The 18,453-nt window shown below is 39.3% G+C and overlaps 2 protein-coding genes across 2 annotated transcripts; both read left to right on the plus strand.

Moving 5' to 3' along the window:
• Positions 1–392: 392 nt before the first annotated feature.
• On the plus strand, positions 393–1,727 carry LOC122352094. The gene is made up of 3 exons (XM_043249606.1): positions 393–531; positions 664–696; positions 810–1,727. The coding sequence occupies exons 1-3, from the start codon at positions 459–461 to the stop codon at positions 1,388–1,390; spliced, it is 687 nt and encodes a 228-aa protein (XP_043105541.1). The 5' UTR covers positions 393–458; the 3' UTR covers positions 1,391–1,727.
• A 533-nt stretch (positions 1,728–2,260) lies between these two features.
• On the plus strand, positions 2,261–17,410 carry papss1 (3'-phosphoadenosine 5'-phosphosulfate synthase 1). Its single transcript, XM_043246594.1, has 12 exons — positions 2,261–2,482; positions 3,254–3,368; positions 3,459–3,694; positions 3,991–4,129; positions 4,903–5,021; positions 5,677–5,790; positions 5,887–5,998; positions 7,308–7,513; positions 11,200–11,335; positions 11,532–11,800; positions 13,121–13,350; positions 15,967–17,410. Exons 1-12 carry the CDS (start codon positions 2,423–2,425, stop codon positions 16,103–16,105), a joined length of 1,875 nt encoding a protein of 624 aa, XP_043102529.1. The 5' UTR covers positions 2,261–2,422; the 3' UTR covers positions 16,106–17,410.
• The last annotated feature ends 1,043 nt before the right edge of the window (positions 17,411–18,453 follow it).

Raw genomic sequence — 18,453 nt, forward strand, 5'->3', positions numbered from 1 at the left:
ACGGCTTTGAAGTAAATATTTTTCATATGAAACAACTGTTTCTGTTTCTGGCATTTCCACATGTCACACCTTTACCCAAATCTCTCCATTGTCTGCCGGTTCCCCTTTGAATTCAGGCCCACCCTGGGATTTACCACGTGTGGAAACATTTGGTTACCTGACCTCCACATAAAAGTGCCCCTGCTTCTCAAGACCCAGGTCACCAACTTATTTATCTTTACGCCTCTGTGGTGAAATCATCTCCTAACACCTGTTAGAACAGCGATCGCTCCCGCCACATACAGATGAAGTCTCAAAAGATATTCAGACATAATTAAAATGTACTTTTTTTCCCAATAAATAAAGTCATTTAGTCAATGCCTTAGGTGATTTCACAACTTGTGGTGCTCCACAAGCACAGGTTTAAAATAAAGGCATATAAAAGGCACGCTGACAGGATCTTTGCTTCATTTACAGTCATGGATTTTAACGTTGCTCTTGGACTGTTTACAGCACTGGCTGTTCTCACCTTACAGCCATATAATACAGGAGGTATGTTTTAAAGTATTTTATTGCTTAGCTATATCAATGATATCCTTTTGATTGTGTAGCTAAACTTATGCTAAAATTATAAATGAACCAGAAGTAGCTTCAAACTAATATTCGTGTGTGGTATTTCTACAGGTAGAAATGTTATTTGTCGCAAAGATCTGCGCAGTGAGTCATTTTTCATTCGTCTTATATTCAATTTTTTTATTCTAATGTGAATGTGTGTTATGATTGTGAATGCAATCACTGAAGTCTAGACCCAACTGTCCTCTGTTGATCAGAGCTTCAGAAGCGCTCGGGTGAGCATGCCATACTTCTAGAAGGTTATGAAGTTACGCCGAAGGATGAGGAACGAAGCGGTGACTGTGTGGAATACGAGGCATCCGGTCCTTTTCCCTCTCCTGCTCCACAAACAACCGCAGTGTATAAAGTACCAAACACGGTTAAGCCAGTCCCATCCAAAAACCGGTGCTGGGTGTACTATGGTAAACCTGTGAAGCTGTATCTACGCATGAGGAAGTTGCCCACACTCCACAATTCTCAAGAGTACGGGGTGGCCTCTGGACCACATACAGGGGGAATAAATGGTTTTGTTAATAGCCGGCCCAGGGTGGTGTGTGGGAAAGTGCTAACTGCAACGGGAACTTTCCCTAAAGAGCTTCAGTATTACTCTAACGGAAACCAGGGAAAGCAAAATAATAAAGGGCCAGGGACGGCTAAGCCAATAGTGGGCAGGCCTGCGATGGCTATTCAGGTTTCCAAAAGTGGAAGTTCCATGTTTTACAACTTTCTAAAATCTTATCAGGGAGTGCTGGCTGCTCAGAGGACCAGGGGAAGTTCAGTTTCTTCTCGCTGTGTTTAATGTGCAGGGCAGAGCACTAGATGAGTTTTTTCGTATGCTAATTTCAATTTTCATGTAAATAGCTAACTGCTTCCTTTCAGCATGCTCAAAATGGGCTTCATGCAATGCAGATCAACTGGCGGTGAGATCAAAGTGAAGGTGGTGATTGTCACAGTGTGTACATGTATGTATTTGAACATCATTGTATAACCTTTTATTTTGAAATATAGTTGTGTTGTACCACTATGAAACATGTCTTTGTTAAAAAAAAAAAAACAACTTTTGTACAAATGGCATTTCTGACAGTTTTTGTATGCTTCAGCACATGACTATGTAATTAATATAACCGCAAAACATTATTATAACTGTGGAATACATACTTAAAAAACCCTGTGTGTGTTTTTAATCGATTAATCATGTGCAATGAATATTAATGCACAATTAAACAGTGACACAAATAATAAAAAATGCAATCAAAATGTAAGTTAAATACAAACATTAATAAATTTACTAGCAGTGATATTAAAGAAAACCCACAAAAATATAAAAGTTATAGTTACCTAAAATTATAGCTTTGTTTAAGAAAAAAAGAAAGAAAAAAAATCGTATTCCTATATAAACTTTATATTGAGTCAGTGAGGTCCACACAAATTATAAAGCCTAAGGGACTTTTTCTATACAATGCACAACACGATTGGATTGGCTGCGTTATATTTTCCCCGGCATGTTATCCCACAAGTCCCTCCCTCGACTTGATACTTGTTTGCTTTGGTTTCCACGGCTATGTGAACGACTTCTCAAGTGTCCAATCGCGATCGGCTTTAAAATCAGTCTGACCAATCAGATGGTCTAGTAGGCGGAGACTTGACGAGCGAGAGGCGGGACTTACCGGGGCCTCCATCACTTCCCGTGCCGCAGCCTGTAAACCTCTACGCTTCCTTTTGGGTTTCAGTGCGCACACAGTGGACCCGGCACTTCATCAAAACATCTCCTTCGAATATATATTGCACTGTTTATTTGTTTACCCATTAAGTGCATATTGAGCGGCTCAGGATGGAGACGTCTGGTAACTCGAGTAAGAAGCAGAAACTGAGTAACGCGCCCGAGAGCTGGGTGAGTAAACGATAACTGTTAGCGGCTGGATATTAAGATATGTTTTGCATTACTAACGTGGTACAGTTACAGTAACACACCTCGTTTTATTAACATGCTGTTTTTGCTTGTGCTTAATCTGACCCCGTTTTTAACTGATAACATAAGCGAAACCCAGAAAAAAAATCGTGCTTGTGTAACAGAGGTCCTTAGTTATGTGATAGATGTAACGTTATGAAAAAGATGCGTATGATTATTTTATACGTATATATTACCTTAAAACCTAGTGTGATGCCGGCCTAGACAGCACATGTACGAGTGTTATCACTTTTTGGACATTACTACAATACCAACATGGCTTCTAGGACGTATTACTTATATCAAAGGTAGTACAAACAGTGTTTTTGATATATAGGTGTGTGCAATGGTTTTGAATATCACTAATAAAACGACATTCATTTGGACATGGTACTGTGATATAGCATTTTATTTGGTGCATGTATTATGGCATTAAAATGTGTGTGTGTGTGTGTGCATAATATATATATATATATATATATATATATATATATATATATATATATATATATAACATATGTAAATTATTATTAAAAATAACATCATCAAGAAGCGACATGTCTGTCTATTCATGATATACAGTGACAGCGAATAAAGAATGCATTACAGGAAACAAATTTTAATTGAAAACTTTCACTTGCATCAGTCAGAGAGGAAATCATTGCTAGAGATAAGACAGAAGTGATATGAACGTGTTTCCTGCAATTTGTGAAGGGGATGCAAAGAGCCACCAATGTGACGTACCAGGCCCATCATGTGAGCAGAAATAAGCGTGGCCAGGTAGTCGGCACTAGAGGAGGATTTAGAGGATGCACCGTGTGGCTTACAGGTATTCTATCAACCACTCTGCTCTTCTTTTGTGAAATGAATAACTTGAGTATCACGCGAATATCATGACCTGTTTGTTCTGCGTCCTCAGGTTTGTCTGGTGCGGGAAAGACGACGGTCAGCATGGCTCTGGAGGAGTATCTGGTGTGTCACGGCATCCCATGCTACACTCTGGATGGAGATAACATTAGACAGGGCCTCAATAAGAACCTGGGCTTCAGCCCTGAAGACCGCGAGGAGAACATTCGTCGTATCGCAGAAGTGGCAAAGCTGTTTGCTGACGCTGGGCTTGTGTGCATCGCTAGCTTCATTTCCCCATACGGCAGGGTGAGAAACATGCAGAAACATGCTTTTTTTTCTGTGTGTCTAAAAGACTTGTGAAGCTTGACTTATGAAATAACATTCAGGAAAAACCTTTATGCCCCATATAGTCTGATATATGGAGCTTGTGCTTCAGACCCAAACTTAAACATGCATGTAAAGCTGATTTAGTCCAGAAGGTGTTTGTCTTAGTCTGGATTTCAGGGCTAAAACACACAATGCCTTGTGAAATGCATGCATTAACTATGTTGCAGTGGGTTTCATTAGATTAAAATCTGTTTGTATCTGCTGCCTGTCCTCAGGATCGTCTGAATGCAAGGAAGATCCATGAAGGTGCCGGCCTTCCGTTCTTTGAGGTGTTTGTAGATGCTCCTCTGGATGTGTGTGAGCAGAGAGATGTGAAGGGGCTCTATAAGAGGGCTAGAGCGGGAGAAATCAGAGGTATGGCCTTATTTCAGAAAATACGTGCACAAGCATCACTCTTGGCAGTCTTTTGATGTAAATATGCTGTGTTTTATGGCTCAGATTTAATCTCTAAATGGTCAGTAGTCAGTAGAACAGTCAGTCCTGAAGTGCTGTGTCAACAAACCCAAAGCATTCTCTTAACTGGTGTGACCTATTTGTGCATAAATATATGAAATCAGGAGATGAGACAAGGCAAGGGTTGCTTTAATGCCCTAAAGATAAAAATAAAACAAAACAAGAGTTCTTCGATTTTTGCAAAATGTTTAAAATTGGAGATTTTGGGCTTATTGGTGCGCATTGCATTTCATTTGCAATGTGATGTGAGCAGTAGCTAAGGAGTAAGGTCTTCAAGAGGACTTAAAAAACATGTGGAGCAAAATTGATTTATATCCCTTTTGGTTTTCTGAAGAGATTGGGAGGTTTCTGGTAGGAGATGAGTGCCGCAGATCAAGAAACGGTAAATCAGGTGAAGAGTGACGCAGGAAAGATGCAGAACGTCTTGTGAATAGAATGATTTGGGTTTATATCAGGAAGTGTCTTTTTCTCATGTGCATGCAAACTGATACATGAGCAAAGCATGAGTTGCTTTCAGTGGTAAAAAAAACAACAAATCATTTCAGCGCTACTAATAACTGTTTCCAGTCCTATTGAATGGAAAATTGGTTCATGTAGTGCATTCAAAGTATGCCTGTTTCTGCTGGTGAATTATTTTTTATATATATATAATGGATTACTTCTGTTGTCCTCAGGGTTCACTGGAATAGACTCTGAGTATGAGAAGCCAGAGGCTCCTGAACTTGTACTGAAGACAGATTCTTGCAGTGTGAATGAATGCATCCAGCAGCTTCTGGACCTCTTGCAGGAGAGAGTAAGTACATTTCTTCTATTCATGTTGAATTCAATGTAAGCCTTAGATTATATATATATATATTTATACACAATATATATATATATATATATATATATATATATATATATATATATATATATATATATATACACTATATATATATATATATGCATACACACACACACACACACACACACAGATGTCTTGCTTGCGTATTTCAAATGAATGGTTGCAGTATAAAAGAACTTGGCACAGAAATGTTTGTCATGTTTACATGCAAAAATATATTCTGATACTAGTCTGAATGTTACATTTAGAGTTAGTATAAAGACATGTAAATAGCACAGTCTGACTGCTGTTTGCCATAACTGGAAAATGCCCATTTTAATTGGAAATGTGTTGCATGTATAAACCTTATTCACAAAATATACTGAAAGAAGATATTATAAGAGTAACACATGATGTTGTTTTATGTACATTTCATCTTGATCATTATCACATTACTTGATGGGATATTTTGATATGTACTGACATCCTTATTTAATTAACACAAGGCCAGAGTTGTACTTTTAACACTTGATTCTTATATAAAAAAGTTAATTAAGTTGTCTTATCAGTGTGTCTCATCCTTTCATCGTACTTGGATATAAATGACAGTGATCTCTGTTTGCAGGACATTGTTCCTGTGGACGCATCCTACGAGGTCAAGGAGCTCTACGTGCATGAGAACAAGCTGGACTTGGCGAAGGCTGATGCAGAGACCCTTCCGGCAGTGGAGATCACAAAGGTATCTTCCCTTCTCCTATACCACTCGAAAACAGATCTAAACTCCTGCAAATGGTTTGCTCCCGCCGCCAATGTGTGTTCTGTGTCGGTGTGTTAGGTTGACCTGCAGTGGGTTCAGGTGCTCGCTGAGGGCTGGGCCACTCCTTTGAACGGCTTCATGAGGGAAAGAGAGTACCTACAGTGCCTGCACTTCAACTGTCTGCTCGATGGTAAGTAGATGACCTTATGTGATCTCAGGTCTTGTCATGGAGTTCTGTTTCTAAATGCACCACTAGATGGCGACACACAACAGCAAAATGCACCTTTTTCTGCCGGCCACTATTACATTCAGAGGTGCATCACCTTTAAGCATGTTTGGATTTATGATAGAGTGAAGAAACCATTTTTAGAAATATTTTGTTTATGTAAAACAAAAAAAGCTAATTGATTGGAAACCAACATCCGGTAGGGCATGAAGAAACCCTCCTCAAAGAGGAGAACAAGAACCTACCAGTGCATTTGAGCGCTTCGGGGTAGAACCAGGAGAACAACTCAGACCAATCAAAAAACATTTAGTTTCAGTGAGGGAATCTGAATGCTCAGCAAGTGGATTTTAAATGTTAATTAGTGGTGGAAATAAAAGAGCTATTATAGTTTTAATGGTGGCTTGGGTGATGTTGATTGCATGCTCTCAAGCCAGTTTCAGAAACCCGATCGTATGAATTAAAAAGTCGGCACCTTTTTGATTACAAGAACGACAAATGTGCGAATGGCTTTTTAAAAGCCATAATGCGGTCCTCGCATTTATAGAACTAGGTAATTACAGCAATTTCCCACATCAAGCTTGAGTTTCCAAAAAGTGTCAATTTAGTTTTACAGCCTCATAACACTCTGCTGTGTGTTGTCCTGCCTAGTATTCAAATTTGCGTTCAAGGTATGCATTGACACTCACACATACTTGCGCCAATTAAGATTAAAAAAAGTGGGTCTAATAGATGCTTGAGTGTAATTGTGACAGAATGCATCAAAAGAAAGCCATTAGGTGTTCGAGCATTACATCAACAGCTTCATTAGACTTGATTACTGTACATCACACCTTGTGTTATTGTTTTAATTCTTCCAATATGCCCAGTTAGACTCTTATTGGACCAGACCGCCATCTTTATGAAGCGGACAGATTTGTGCATGTTGAGGCCTGATACTAGTTTAATTTGGATTGAGCTGAAATGGGATGCTCGCAGGGCTCTTTCTTATGGAAAACAGCTGTTTCTGCTATGATGTGTGTGTGTGTGTGTGTGTGTTTCATCCTGAAAATGGATTTTAAAAGCTTCCCGCTCATATTGCTTTAATCAAGGTGTTGGACCTCTAACTTTTTTTTTTTTTAGAAAACTCACCACTTTCACATTCAAGAGTTCTTTGTCTTATCTTGCCCTATAAGTCATCACGGGACTCTTCTTTTTCAGGCCTTTAAAAGTGGTCGGTTTTTCAAAGCCTCAGTCTGGTAGATATATGTACCGTGCATCTGACCTCTTTTTATAGGTGGGGTTATTAACCTGTCGGTGCCGGTGGTCCTCCCGGTTTCAAGTGCCGATAAGGAGCGTCTGGATGGCAGCACTGCGTTCGCTCTGGCCTATGGTGGTCGGAGGGTCGCGATACTGCGGAACCCGGAGTTCTACGAACATCGCAAGGAAGAGCGCTGTGCCCGGCAGTGGGGCACCACATGCAAGGATCACCCATACATCAAGGTCAGGAGGTCAATGTAGACAAAAACCTGTATGATTACTAACAGTTTCCTAAATTTCTGCATGACCTGACACAATCACAGGTGTTTAGATTACTCTAATTAGATTACTGTACTACATTACTATAATTACCTTTCTCTGACCAACTCGCTTCTTAGAATTATGCGTTTAAATTTCAACGCTGTTAATTCCAAATGAGTTGGTGTAATTCGAGTAATCAATAGACAAAACCACAATACGGGAAGTTGGACAAATGCCTTGTTAATAAACACAGTGTTTTTGCGGGACAGTGGGTAGGCGTTTAACGCTGCTAGCTAAATTAAACTGCATTGCATGTCAATTGTAGGAAATATTAAATAGAAATATTGCAAATAACTGCATTATAGTGCTAAAGCCACTGCCAATTTAGAGTTTACATGTAATAGTTACAATATACGCTAGTAGTTACAAGTATGAGAATTAGAGTGCATTTTACAGGTTGGAAATGTACTAAACCTCTGGTGCTGCTCAAAAATAAATGTTTTAGTTTTTTCTTGTTTAGAAAAGGCATTACAGGAGACACATCTCCTCTGTGTCTCATTGTGTCAGTATAGCACCAGATATTTGAAGAATATCCACAATATCTATATGTATTTTCATTTTGAGGTGGAGTAACCCTTTAAATTATATTTGGAGCAGAGACTTATGTTTGGTGTCTTTTTTTTTTTTTTTTTGCTATGAATAGTACATGTGTGAATATTTAACCTTTTTAAATCATGTCCCTAATTCTTTTGTGTTCAAATAGCAAGTGCCAAAAACTTTCCCAAGTTTTGCACAATTCCAATGAAGTAAAAAAAAACCCAAAAACGAAGCATAAACCTTTTTGGTCAAAAATGACCGAACTGCATAGAGGGTAGTTCTGACGTTGAATGAACGCATCTCTATACACCAGTGTGGAGCTGGATTTTGGACTAATGAGATTTCGTCGTGCTATTTAACCACGTGTATGTAAACCTGACCATAGACTTGATCCTGGTTAAGATAAAATTGTTGATAAAATATTTCTCTCAACTTATGTAAGCAGTTGGAAATGATTAACGGCGTCCTGCATCTAATTTTTGTTGTCAGCTCCCTCCCTTTTCTTTCTTTTTCTGACTCACAAACCACCTGGAAAGTCCCGATTATATGCATGCAGTGAATGAGAGCACTGTTTAGACTACATACATGTTAATAAGAAAGCAGAATCACGGTGATTCAGCAGCATGATCCATTAATGCATCACTTTTCACCTGTCTGAGACGGAGCACCTTTTTACGGGAATAATGTAGCGGTTGCTTCATTGCTCTTTAGTGATGTTTGCTCTTGCTTTGGTTTCGATCTGAATCTCAACCCGCCGTGTTGAGCTAAAGACAATTACAGATTAAATCGGCTGTTTTCTTAAAGGACACCTAAGGGACATCGTGACTCTTGAGGGAGGTTCCAGGGAAGTTTTCTTTCAAAATGAAGTTTTGTTTGTATCTGCAATTGTGTTTAACATTAGAGGTTTTCCGCTTATGTGCCGTTTTTTTGAAGGTAAAGTCATGGATGGCTAGCGAGAAACAGCTGACCTGATGCTTTAATAGGTCTTTGTGTGATCACATTGCCAAGCTTTCCTTGGACTGCACTCTGACAGAAGACAGAGCCACGATGCCCTCTTAGTCTGTCTATGGAAACAAGGTCTCAGTCTCGCTCTCAGGCTCCGCTTTAGTAATCTCTTTATTCCTCGACCTCCTTCATTTCACACATGTGTTTTAGTTGGATTTCTCGCCCTGCGTTCTTTTTAAACAGTGTTTAGGCAAGTGGCGCTCTCCTCCCCTCCCCTCACCTTCCTCTTACAAATCTCGCAGAGTAAATACTGAACAATTGTTTCCATCTGTAAGTAGGGATTGTGGGCTTAGGTGGACTTTAATGGCTCCGCTCTGCTCCAGCTCGCACTAATGGGCGCCAACGGAGAGCTTTCGGACCCTGGAATGGCCCTGTCTGTCTGCTTGCCTTTGGTCACAAATAAACCCATCCGCAGTCAAGAAATCCAAGAAATTGCATGCACACAGTAAAGAAACTATCGGCTTTCCTTATTTGAAGTATTCTTCCGTTTTTATTTCACTTTAAAATTACTGTAAAAAGACAGTTTGTATATGAAATTGAAATGAGTTATCTAATAATTCCAGTTATCTAAAAAACATTTTTTTCTGGTTTGCATAATTCTTCTGGTTTGATTTATAATTCTAAATTAGTCAGAACAGCATAGAATTTAAATATCAAATTACTGGACACAATTTATTTTTGGATAATTGGAGTTGTTTACGGAAAATGGCTTGCGAATGTTATTTCTAGATTTTGAACCATGTACTATGCTCATAGAATCTTTTATCTTATTATTTTACCATGTCTGGTGTGTGCAGCTCCCTCTACTAAAGCATGTCAATCAGCAGGACTGTAAAACTGGCCTCCATTATGTGAGGTAAATACACTTTTCCTGTTTATTTCGGCTGTCAGTCTGACAGCTGAATCCACATTGGGCTTTTGGTGCAGGAGGATGTTAACCAGACTCGAGAGCATTTACCAAATTGCATTATCTACCTTTTTTCCCCTCATTGAAAGGAGGACAGTGCTCAACCAGTGGTCCATTATTTTCTATGACAGCTAATAGAGTTGATTTACCGAATAGATGCGATTAGTGCCAACAGATCGCTCACTGAGTTTTTCCGTCGCCAGGCTCTGCAACATAAATTAAATAAACGGCTGCTACTGTTGCTACACCGTGGCCAGCAAATGACAGCTGCACATGCATTCAGTCTTCAAATGCAAAAGCAATGCAGCAGATGAAGCTTTTGATTAACACTCAACGCTTTTAGGTCTCTCCAAGTTTGCTTAATATGATCACATACTTGCACATAAAGTTCTCGAGCCACCAGTGATGCTGTCAAGTCAAATCAATAGATGAAAGTCTATGGGGTTGTGAAATGGTATTCTCCAACCTAGCGGCGCTGAATCTGCTGAGAGCTGTGGTATTCTCACCATACTGTTCTGCTTTTTTTTTTAACCCTGTCCAAGTTACCGGCTCAACGAATGCCAGCGAAGACCTCCCGAAGGCGAAATATGCAGCCGAGAGTTGCCACCTGATATGATCACTATAGAGAGGGATTGAAATTCCGGGTTCTAAGTGAAACGGTTTAGAAACTTAAGCTAATTAATGAGAGGAGAATTTAAGAATGATATCAAGTTTGTACAGAACTAGGGTTATTTAAAACAAAAGTTGTATTTACTATTTAAGTTGCACTTAGGCTGCACTTTTAGGGAAAAACTAGTCGGGTTGCACAACTCACAACAATGTTTGTATGTTTTCAGAACCAACTGTGGTTGGCAATATTAAACAATTTTTGATTTTCTGTCTTTGTGGCTGGTTTGTGGCCAGAAGAAGACTGTAGACACGACTTTACTCAATAGCTATGTTAGACCACTTTATTACAACATGTTGAGAGTTTAAGTCAGTATGTTCTTGCATGCATCATTTGGTTTCAGAGGTTTCATCAAGGGTTCATTGTGTTCCTCATGCCTCAAAAAACTAGGGCAGATTATGGTATTTTTTCCAACAGTATTGTAGAGATGATGTTGGAAAATCATTGGTGTTTTTTTAGTTTTTTTTTTCCTGATGGTCTTTCCTGTGGCAGATGGTGATGGAGAGCGGAGATTGGTTGGTCGGTGGTGATCTCCAGGTGCTGGATCGGATCTACTGGAATGACGGGCTGGATAGTTACAGGCTCACACCAGCCGAACTTAAGCACAAATTTAAAGAGATGAATGCAGGTATGGAGCTACAACTCGGCTTTTGATCACCTTTTGATCTAATTTTGTCTAGTCTGTTGTTAGGCAAAAGTCAGCTTGCCCTTAAACTGTAGCAGGTCACATAGACATGCATTCACTCATGTATTGCTAGCATACAATGATCTATATGGCAAATTCTGAAATATTAAACATTTAATATTTCTTCTCTCATATTTAGATGCCGTCTTTGCCTTCCAACTGCGGAACCCAGTGCATAATGGCCACGCGTTGCTCATGCAGGACACGCAGCGGCGTTTAATTGAACGTGGCTATCGTCGACCCGTGCTTCTGCTTCACCCACTGGGCGGCTGGACCAAAGATGATGACGTGCCGCTGACCTGGCGCATGAAACAGCATGCTGCCGTCCTGGAAGAGGGACTGCTTGATCCCAACTCCACCATAGTGGCCATTTTCCCTTCCCCAATGATGTACGCTGGTCCAACAGAGGTTAGTGTAAAATGACAAAGTACCGAGAACAGGTACCTGAGGCACCCCATTATAATAATAACTTAAGGTCAGCTGATCATTACAATTTTTCCATATTCTTGCTTTAACTGAAGATTCTTGAATATCTAGTAATCTAGATATAATGTTCACCATATGTTAAAAAATAATGAAAACTGAAATCCCCCCAAGACCATTTTTAATGAAGCTCGTAGCTCCTCATTTTGAAACACCAGATCTTCTTAAAGTATCCCATACTTGCATACTTTAGGAATTACAAATAGTTTGACCTGCAATATTTTAAAGAAAGAAGCTCTATTAAATGTACTTTGTGCTAAGAATGATAATTAAAACGCCATTTGAAGCCAATGAACAGTTGTATGGAAAGTTAGTGGTAAGGAAACTTGCACAGGGCACATTCCTCCATGAATCGTCGGTGGTGTACTGGATTTCTGATCTGTTCCACCTAACCTGTGCTTGAGGCTGAAAACAACAGGGACAGACTCTTCTTATGGGCATCACGCATCCCTGGACTTTCCAGTAGGAATTGATTTGAGTCTCCAAGAGTGATGTAAACAGAACCAAATTGTTTAGAGGCCAGTGGCGTCTACAATCCATACATACACGCACACACAGAGCGAGCAAAAATGGGGAGCTTTCTTCTGACAGAACTTGTTGCTGGTGTAATGTTCCATGGCTATTTTGAAGTCTCTTGTTCTTTAATCATGTGGCCGGGGACATTAAAAAATTTATTGGGAGCAGACAGAGTCTGTAAGACTAAAGCAGCCCACAGGAAGCTCTCACTGCCTCATTGACTTATGAGGAGGAAGTAGGGGACATGCTGACTCCACAGAAATGAACTAGCTTAGGTGGACCAGTTCTAATTATACGTCCATAATTAGAGATGTTTTCACGCATCTTAAAATTATGAATTTTTACTTTTTTTTTTTTTTTTAATCGTTGCTATGTCTGATATACCAAACTTTACATTTGCATTTGGTTTCATTTATCATTGTACTTCCAATTTTAAGCATAGGATTGTTAATCAAGAAATGAAATCTGTCACCCTCCATCTGTTCACCCTCATGATGTTCCAAACTTTTTATTTCATTTGTCAATAACATAAAAAAAGCAAAAAAAAAAACAGGACAGATTTTTTGATGATTTTTTTGCGTGTGTCTGTTTTAATTTTTTATGTCTTTTTTTATTTTGTTGTGCCATATTTAAATATACACAAACATCAATGACTTTTGTGAGTTATAACAGAGGAAAAGATTTTAAGCAAAATGTAAAATTAAAATGCGTTTGAACTGCTTCCAACAGGTGCAGTGGCACTGTAGGGCCCGAATGGTGGCTGGGGCCAACTTTTACATAGTGGGCCGTGACCCAGCAGGAATGCCTCACCCAGACACAGGTAAAGACCTCTACGAGCCCTCCCACGGAGCTAAAGTGCTCACCATGGCCCCTGGACTCATATCCCTGGAAATCGTGCCTTTCAAAGTGGCAGCCTACAATAAGGCCAAGAAGGCCATGGATTTTTATGACCCCAAAAAGTAAGTTTATGTATTTTGTCCCCTTTAAATGTGTCCTTCCAAAACAAACTAACTATACAAATTGAGTAAGACAAGTATCTTTAAGCAACTCATTTCATCAAATTTAAGACTTGGGCATATTGGCCGTTGTGGTAAATTGAAGCCAACCGCTAAAGGCATGAATTTACTTCATAAACATTTATCTTCTATACATGTTCAAACAATCTATCACTGTACAAACTTCCATCCATGTCAGGCTTCCTCGATTCCTAGCTGCGTTGCCAAGAATAACAGGAAATGTTTTGTTGTTGTGTGCTTTCACCAAATTCTACGGCTTTGCTCCATTCTTTGAAGTCATTTCGAAGTGGAGATCTGCCATTATTCCTCTGGCGCTGTGCAAATGCTGCGGAAGATGACTAACCAAAGTCATGCGTTTTCGCTGCGTCTCGTCTTGCAATTAATAGCACCCACCGCTATCGAGTTAACAGGCTTTTCAGTCGTCCCTGATGAAGACCATGTAGCATGTCAGCATGGAGCAAAATTGACTTGAAGAAAGACAGCAAGCTTTAAATGTTGCATGATCTTTATGCAAATACGTATCCCACACAGAGTTTAAAGGAACAACTTCACAAAAAAGAATATTGTATCCATTACTCACCCTCAGGTCATTCCGAAACAATAGATGGCTATTTTTTCCATGGAAAACAACAACAAATACATCTTTCATCTGTCAGTGTTCAATAAGACCAAAAAACACACTATGAAAATATTCTATACAACTCATTTAAGTGCATTAGGATCACTAAGTGTTAAAACAATATAAACGTTTAAAGTAGCATTCTGTAAAACATCTCCTTTTGTCCTGCATGCAAGGAAAAAATCATACGAGACAATATTTGGAATTACTATTCCTGTACGTATGTTTTAAGTGGTGAAATTATTTATTAAGACCATTGCTTACCTTGATATGTGAAGGTGAGCCGCGATTGACAGTGAGGCTGGAGGTTACTGGCATCGCTTCCCTCCTCCATCCCAGCAAGACCTCTGAAAAATTGGTTGGGGGGGCAGGGTATGGGGTGGCAGACTCACACTCCGTCTGACTTTCAAAGGGCCCCGCTTGGCGCCTTTAGTAAATTTATGGTGTTCCGTCTGCTCCCTGAGCAGGGTGTTGGGCCTGGCCAAATTCAAGACAAATATGGATGCTGAGCCTAATTGCCAGGCATCCCCCTTAAAGTCCTCTTCTAAAATGCCACAAATCAGTCCAAGCTGTTTCTCATTTAAATGCATATTAACTGTTCTCCATGGAGTTGGAGTTTATGTGTTCCACCCCTTCAGCCCATTGAAGTGACTACCAGGTGGAATGGTGATAATATTCCAAAACTATCTTTTGGGTTGTACTATGAATTCTAACTAAGGTGTTGCTAGGGTGTTTAGGTGGTTACTAGGGTGATGCTAGGGTGTGAGTTTCTTATTTAAATAAAAAGTACAAATAAATATAGTTATAAAATGCTAGACTCAAGGGTTTTTGCATTTGTTTTATGTAGAAAGAACACATCTTAAGCACACAAAAGAACGTAAGTGGATTTTGAGCAATGAATTGCTGCTTTGAACGATAACATAACTATGGCGTCCATATTTGTAATTACTATAAAAAATTTAATTGATTTTGTAGCCCTAATACCTACTGTACAGTCCTTTTTAGAAGTTGGCTTTTAATGTTTTTTGTTTACTCAAAATACAGTAAAAACTAATATTGTGAAACATTGCATGTGAAATTCAGGGGAAAAACATACTGAGTCATTTAAATGGTGGTGAATGGTCCTGTACCATAAACGTGTATATAAAACAAAATGAATCCTATTGAACACTCAGTACCTCAACAGACCCCCCCAAAAATCCTTTTGGGTTTGTTCAAATGCACTATGCAACATTCCAGATTATAAACGCACATGAAACTGCTTGTCTAGACTGAAATGCTGCTCCGAACGACACCGTTTAATGAATGCGGTTACTACAGAGAAAGCGCAATGCAGAAGTGTACGTTTATAAATTCATTGCGCTGTGTGAATTTGTTTTCATAAGGTCTGCGTCTTAATTGAAGAACAACTAATCCGTAACAAATAAATCCTATCCATAGGAGCCATTGAGGATTGTATTTAGACTGGTGTTTGGGTTTTATTCAAGCAGTTGGAGACTAATTAGCTCTATTTATCAGACATTTTGCGCGCTTGTTTATTTTCAAAGCATTTGTTTAAATGAAAATGTGTAGCCGAGGGTTTGGAATTAATGACGTGGGTCTGAAGTTTAGATTTCTGTTTCTTGCTAATTTATTTTTTGTCTAGAAGTGAAGTCAGCCGGTTTACCTCGTCGCCTTTGCACCGCTTGAAAGGAATTATGTGGCTTGAAGAGCCACTTGAGAGAACATATTTTATCATAGAGCTCTTTTCGGAGAATAATGCATCGCTCCCTCCAGAGCGAAACGTCCCGAACAAAGGAGCAGTGTACAACACCTAGTTATTATCTCTGACGCAAACCCTGAGATTATGTTTCTTTTTCATTTTCTTATCACATTGGGTACCACACTGTCCCTTTACCATGCACATCTTAACATTCCCTCCGCCGTCTCGTTTTACCCAGACACCAGGACTATGACTTCATCTCAGGAACCCGCATGCGGAGGATGGCTCGCGAGGGCCAGAACCCTCCGGAAGGCTTCATGGCACCCAAAGCATGGAATGTTCTCAAGGAATACTACCAGTCTTTGGAAAAGGCCTAAGCCGGTTTCCAGGTGCGGAGAAAGAGAGAGAGAGAGAGAGAGGCGGAAGCAATTCTGTTACAGTGAAAGAAGGGAATGGAGGAGGAGAAGGAGGTGATCTTGGTTTGTAAAAAAACAGAACCCACACACAATGATCGAACACTGGGACCACCCAAAGGACTTCTTGCACTGTTTTGGATGTTGTTCCTCCTTAAATCACTGTCGGTTTCATAGTTCAGAGTCTTATGGCAGCGTTTTTATATGTTTGGTTAAAAATTTAACTAGGAAAAAGTGAGCTATCTCGTGAAAGGTGCATTTTAAGTATTCATTTCTGTATAGATAAAAAAAACTCAACTGTTTTATTAGCAAATTATGCCATCTCTATTCTTGTACACTCCATAAATGCTGTTACAATTGGATGAAAGATGACATGTAATTTGAAAATTGCCCTACTTGCCTTAAAGAGCTTTTATTGAAACTGTTACATTTACAGCATTGTTCTGGCTTTAATGCACGTTGAGCTCTATTGACAGCATTTATGACAGAAAATACATTTTGACATTTTATTTTTTTTTTAAACGGTAAAAAGTCAGTAACTCTGATACCTTTTTCACAGTATCCTTATGTAAGAATAAATAACTTTTTGCACAGAGAAATATCGAAGCATTAAACCTATAACAGTAGACCCATTGTAAAACTAAATAATGTATTTACGCCAATGTAATATATTAAAAATTTTTTGTCTTACCATAAAATCGTTTCAGCCTTCCACAAATGCTGTTGATAGAGCTTAATGTACTGAGCAGTGAACAATTCTTGGAGCCAAAATGTGTGCCTGGATGTGTCTGTATACGGTTATTGTGACGGTTGATATCATTAGAAAAATCCCTGTTGTTTTATTCAACGATTATTCAGCTCTGTTTGGTGACAACAGTATATCCTTTGTGTTCATTTTGACAGCATTTTATTCAGAAATCTGGACAATTGTTTAAGGAGCTAGCTTACGAAACAAAACAGTTTAAATCTGTGAGGTTTGTTCTTGAAGTTACTGGCATAACTTTAATAGCATCTGTCTAGTCCGTACCATTTCTAACCGTAGTGTTTTGATATTCATATATAGTGTTTTGTTGAACAAAATGACTTGGCTTCGTCCTTAGTTGCATTTTTTTTGTAGTATTTATTTTTATGACTCTTTGTGTTGTATTCAAATAGAAAGGCTATCATGTAGACATTCTTCAGTTTACGATTCGTAGTTGTCCTGTTTATTTTTAACAGCATTGTCCTTCTTACCTCAGTGTCTTTAATAAACCATTCCACCGGGAAAAAGGCTTCATTGATATTAAAAATTGTTGGAAAATATGAAAAGACATGACAATAACTGATCATAACGTACGTTTGCAGTTAAACAGTGCCGCGTGCGACTGCTGTACAAGGTCAACGAATATCAGAAAATACACACACAGAGCCAGCTGGCCTCCAGATGCAGTCGCGCCTCTGTGAAAGTGGGACACCTAGGGTTAATCCAGACTCTTTCAGGAATACCCTGCCCTTTCCTTTGATTCCAGCTTGGAGATGAAACGTCCAAATGTGGCAGCCGTCATGTTTTTCTCCATACGTCCTCTGCCAGATCTCATTCGATCGGCGATTCGCATCGAGTGAGGCTTTCGACATGAGCGAGTAGCTCTTCAATGTGAACACGACGCGAACGTTCGTCTGGGTATGAAGTTACGTTTTCCCTCTTCATCCGTTTACCAATATTCCTATCGGATCGCTTGAGTTTTATCGATCCAGACACGAGACTAGCCTTATATCTTTATTAAATGTGCCAGAACAATTTCAATACGAAGGATGCCCAACTTGTAGCGTTCAGTCAGTCGAGTAACTGTGTATGCGTATGATAAATGATGCTCGTAAATGTTTTTTTTTCCTTAAGCGGTGTTCCTTTAAAGCAGGCTTTATTAATACTGACAGACAGGGAAGCGGCTCTTGGTAGCACCTGGTTCTTGTCTTTGCCGCTCTGCAGTAAAAGCCTCGGCCCGTTTGACCTTCCCTCCTGTGCTAAAAATGCAAACCGCCGTAAAGGTAAATGCATCAAATCATGTGGAAATCATTACAGTATCCTTAACATGTAAAGACGGGTTAGAGAAAATGTTTTCGAAAGGTGATGGGGAAAGAGTTATTGCGGTGCAAATATTTGTTGATGTTGTTGTTGTTGTTGACGATAGACATCTTTGTCAGAGCAGCATGTGTTTTCCTGGCAAATAAATATACGCTAGAGTTTATTTCGAAGTATACAAACTCCAAACTCTTGAGTCGTTCAGCAGACCGTTCATGTCTTTTAAATATCTCAAAGCGTTCCAGCTCATAAG

The sequence above is a fragment of the Puntigrus tetrazona genome, chromosome 1 (assembly GCF_018831695.1).
Source record: "Puntigrus tetrazona isolate hp1 chromosome 1, ASM1883169v1, whole genome shotgun sequence".
Taxonomy (NCBI): domain Eukaryota; kingdom Metazoa; phylum Chordata; class Actinopteri; order Cypriniformes; family Cyprinidae; genus Puntigrus; species Puntigrus tetrazona.

Excerpts from the sequence above, each read along its gene's own strand:
- LOC122352094 (XM_043249606.1), top strand. The coding sequence starts at position 459 with ATGGATTTTAACGTTGCTCTTGGACTGTTTACAGCACTGGCTGTTCTC. Across the intron at positions 532-663 it reads ACAGCCATATAATACAGGAG|GTAGAAATGTTATTTGTCGC; the intron begins GTATGTTTTAAA and ends GTATTTCTACAG. Across the intron at positions 697-809 it reads TTGTCGCAAAGATCTGCGCA|AGCTTCAGAAGCGCTCGGGT; the intron begins GTGAGTCATTTT and ends TCTGTTGATCAG.
- papss1 (XM_043246594.1), top strand. The coding sequence starts at position 2,423 with ATGGAGACGTCTGGTAACTCGAGTAAGAAGCAGAAACTGAGTAACGCG. Across the intron at positions 5,999-7,307 it reads CTTCAACTGTCTGCTCGATG|GTGGGGTTATTAACCTGTCG; the intron begins GTAAGTAGATGA and ends CTCTTTTTATAG. Across the intron at positions 11,801-13,120 it reads TGTACGCTGGTCCAACAGAG|GTGCAGTGGCACTGTAGGGC; the intron begins GTTAGTGTAAAA and ends TGCTTCCAACAG.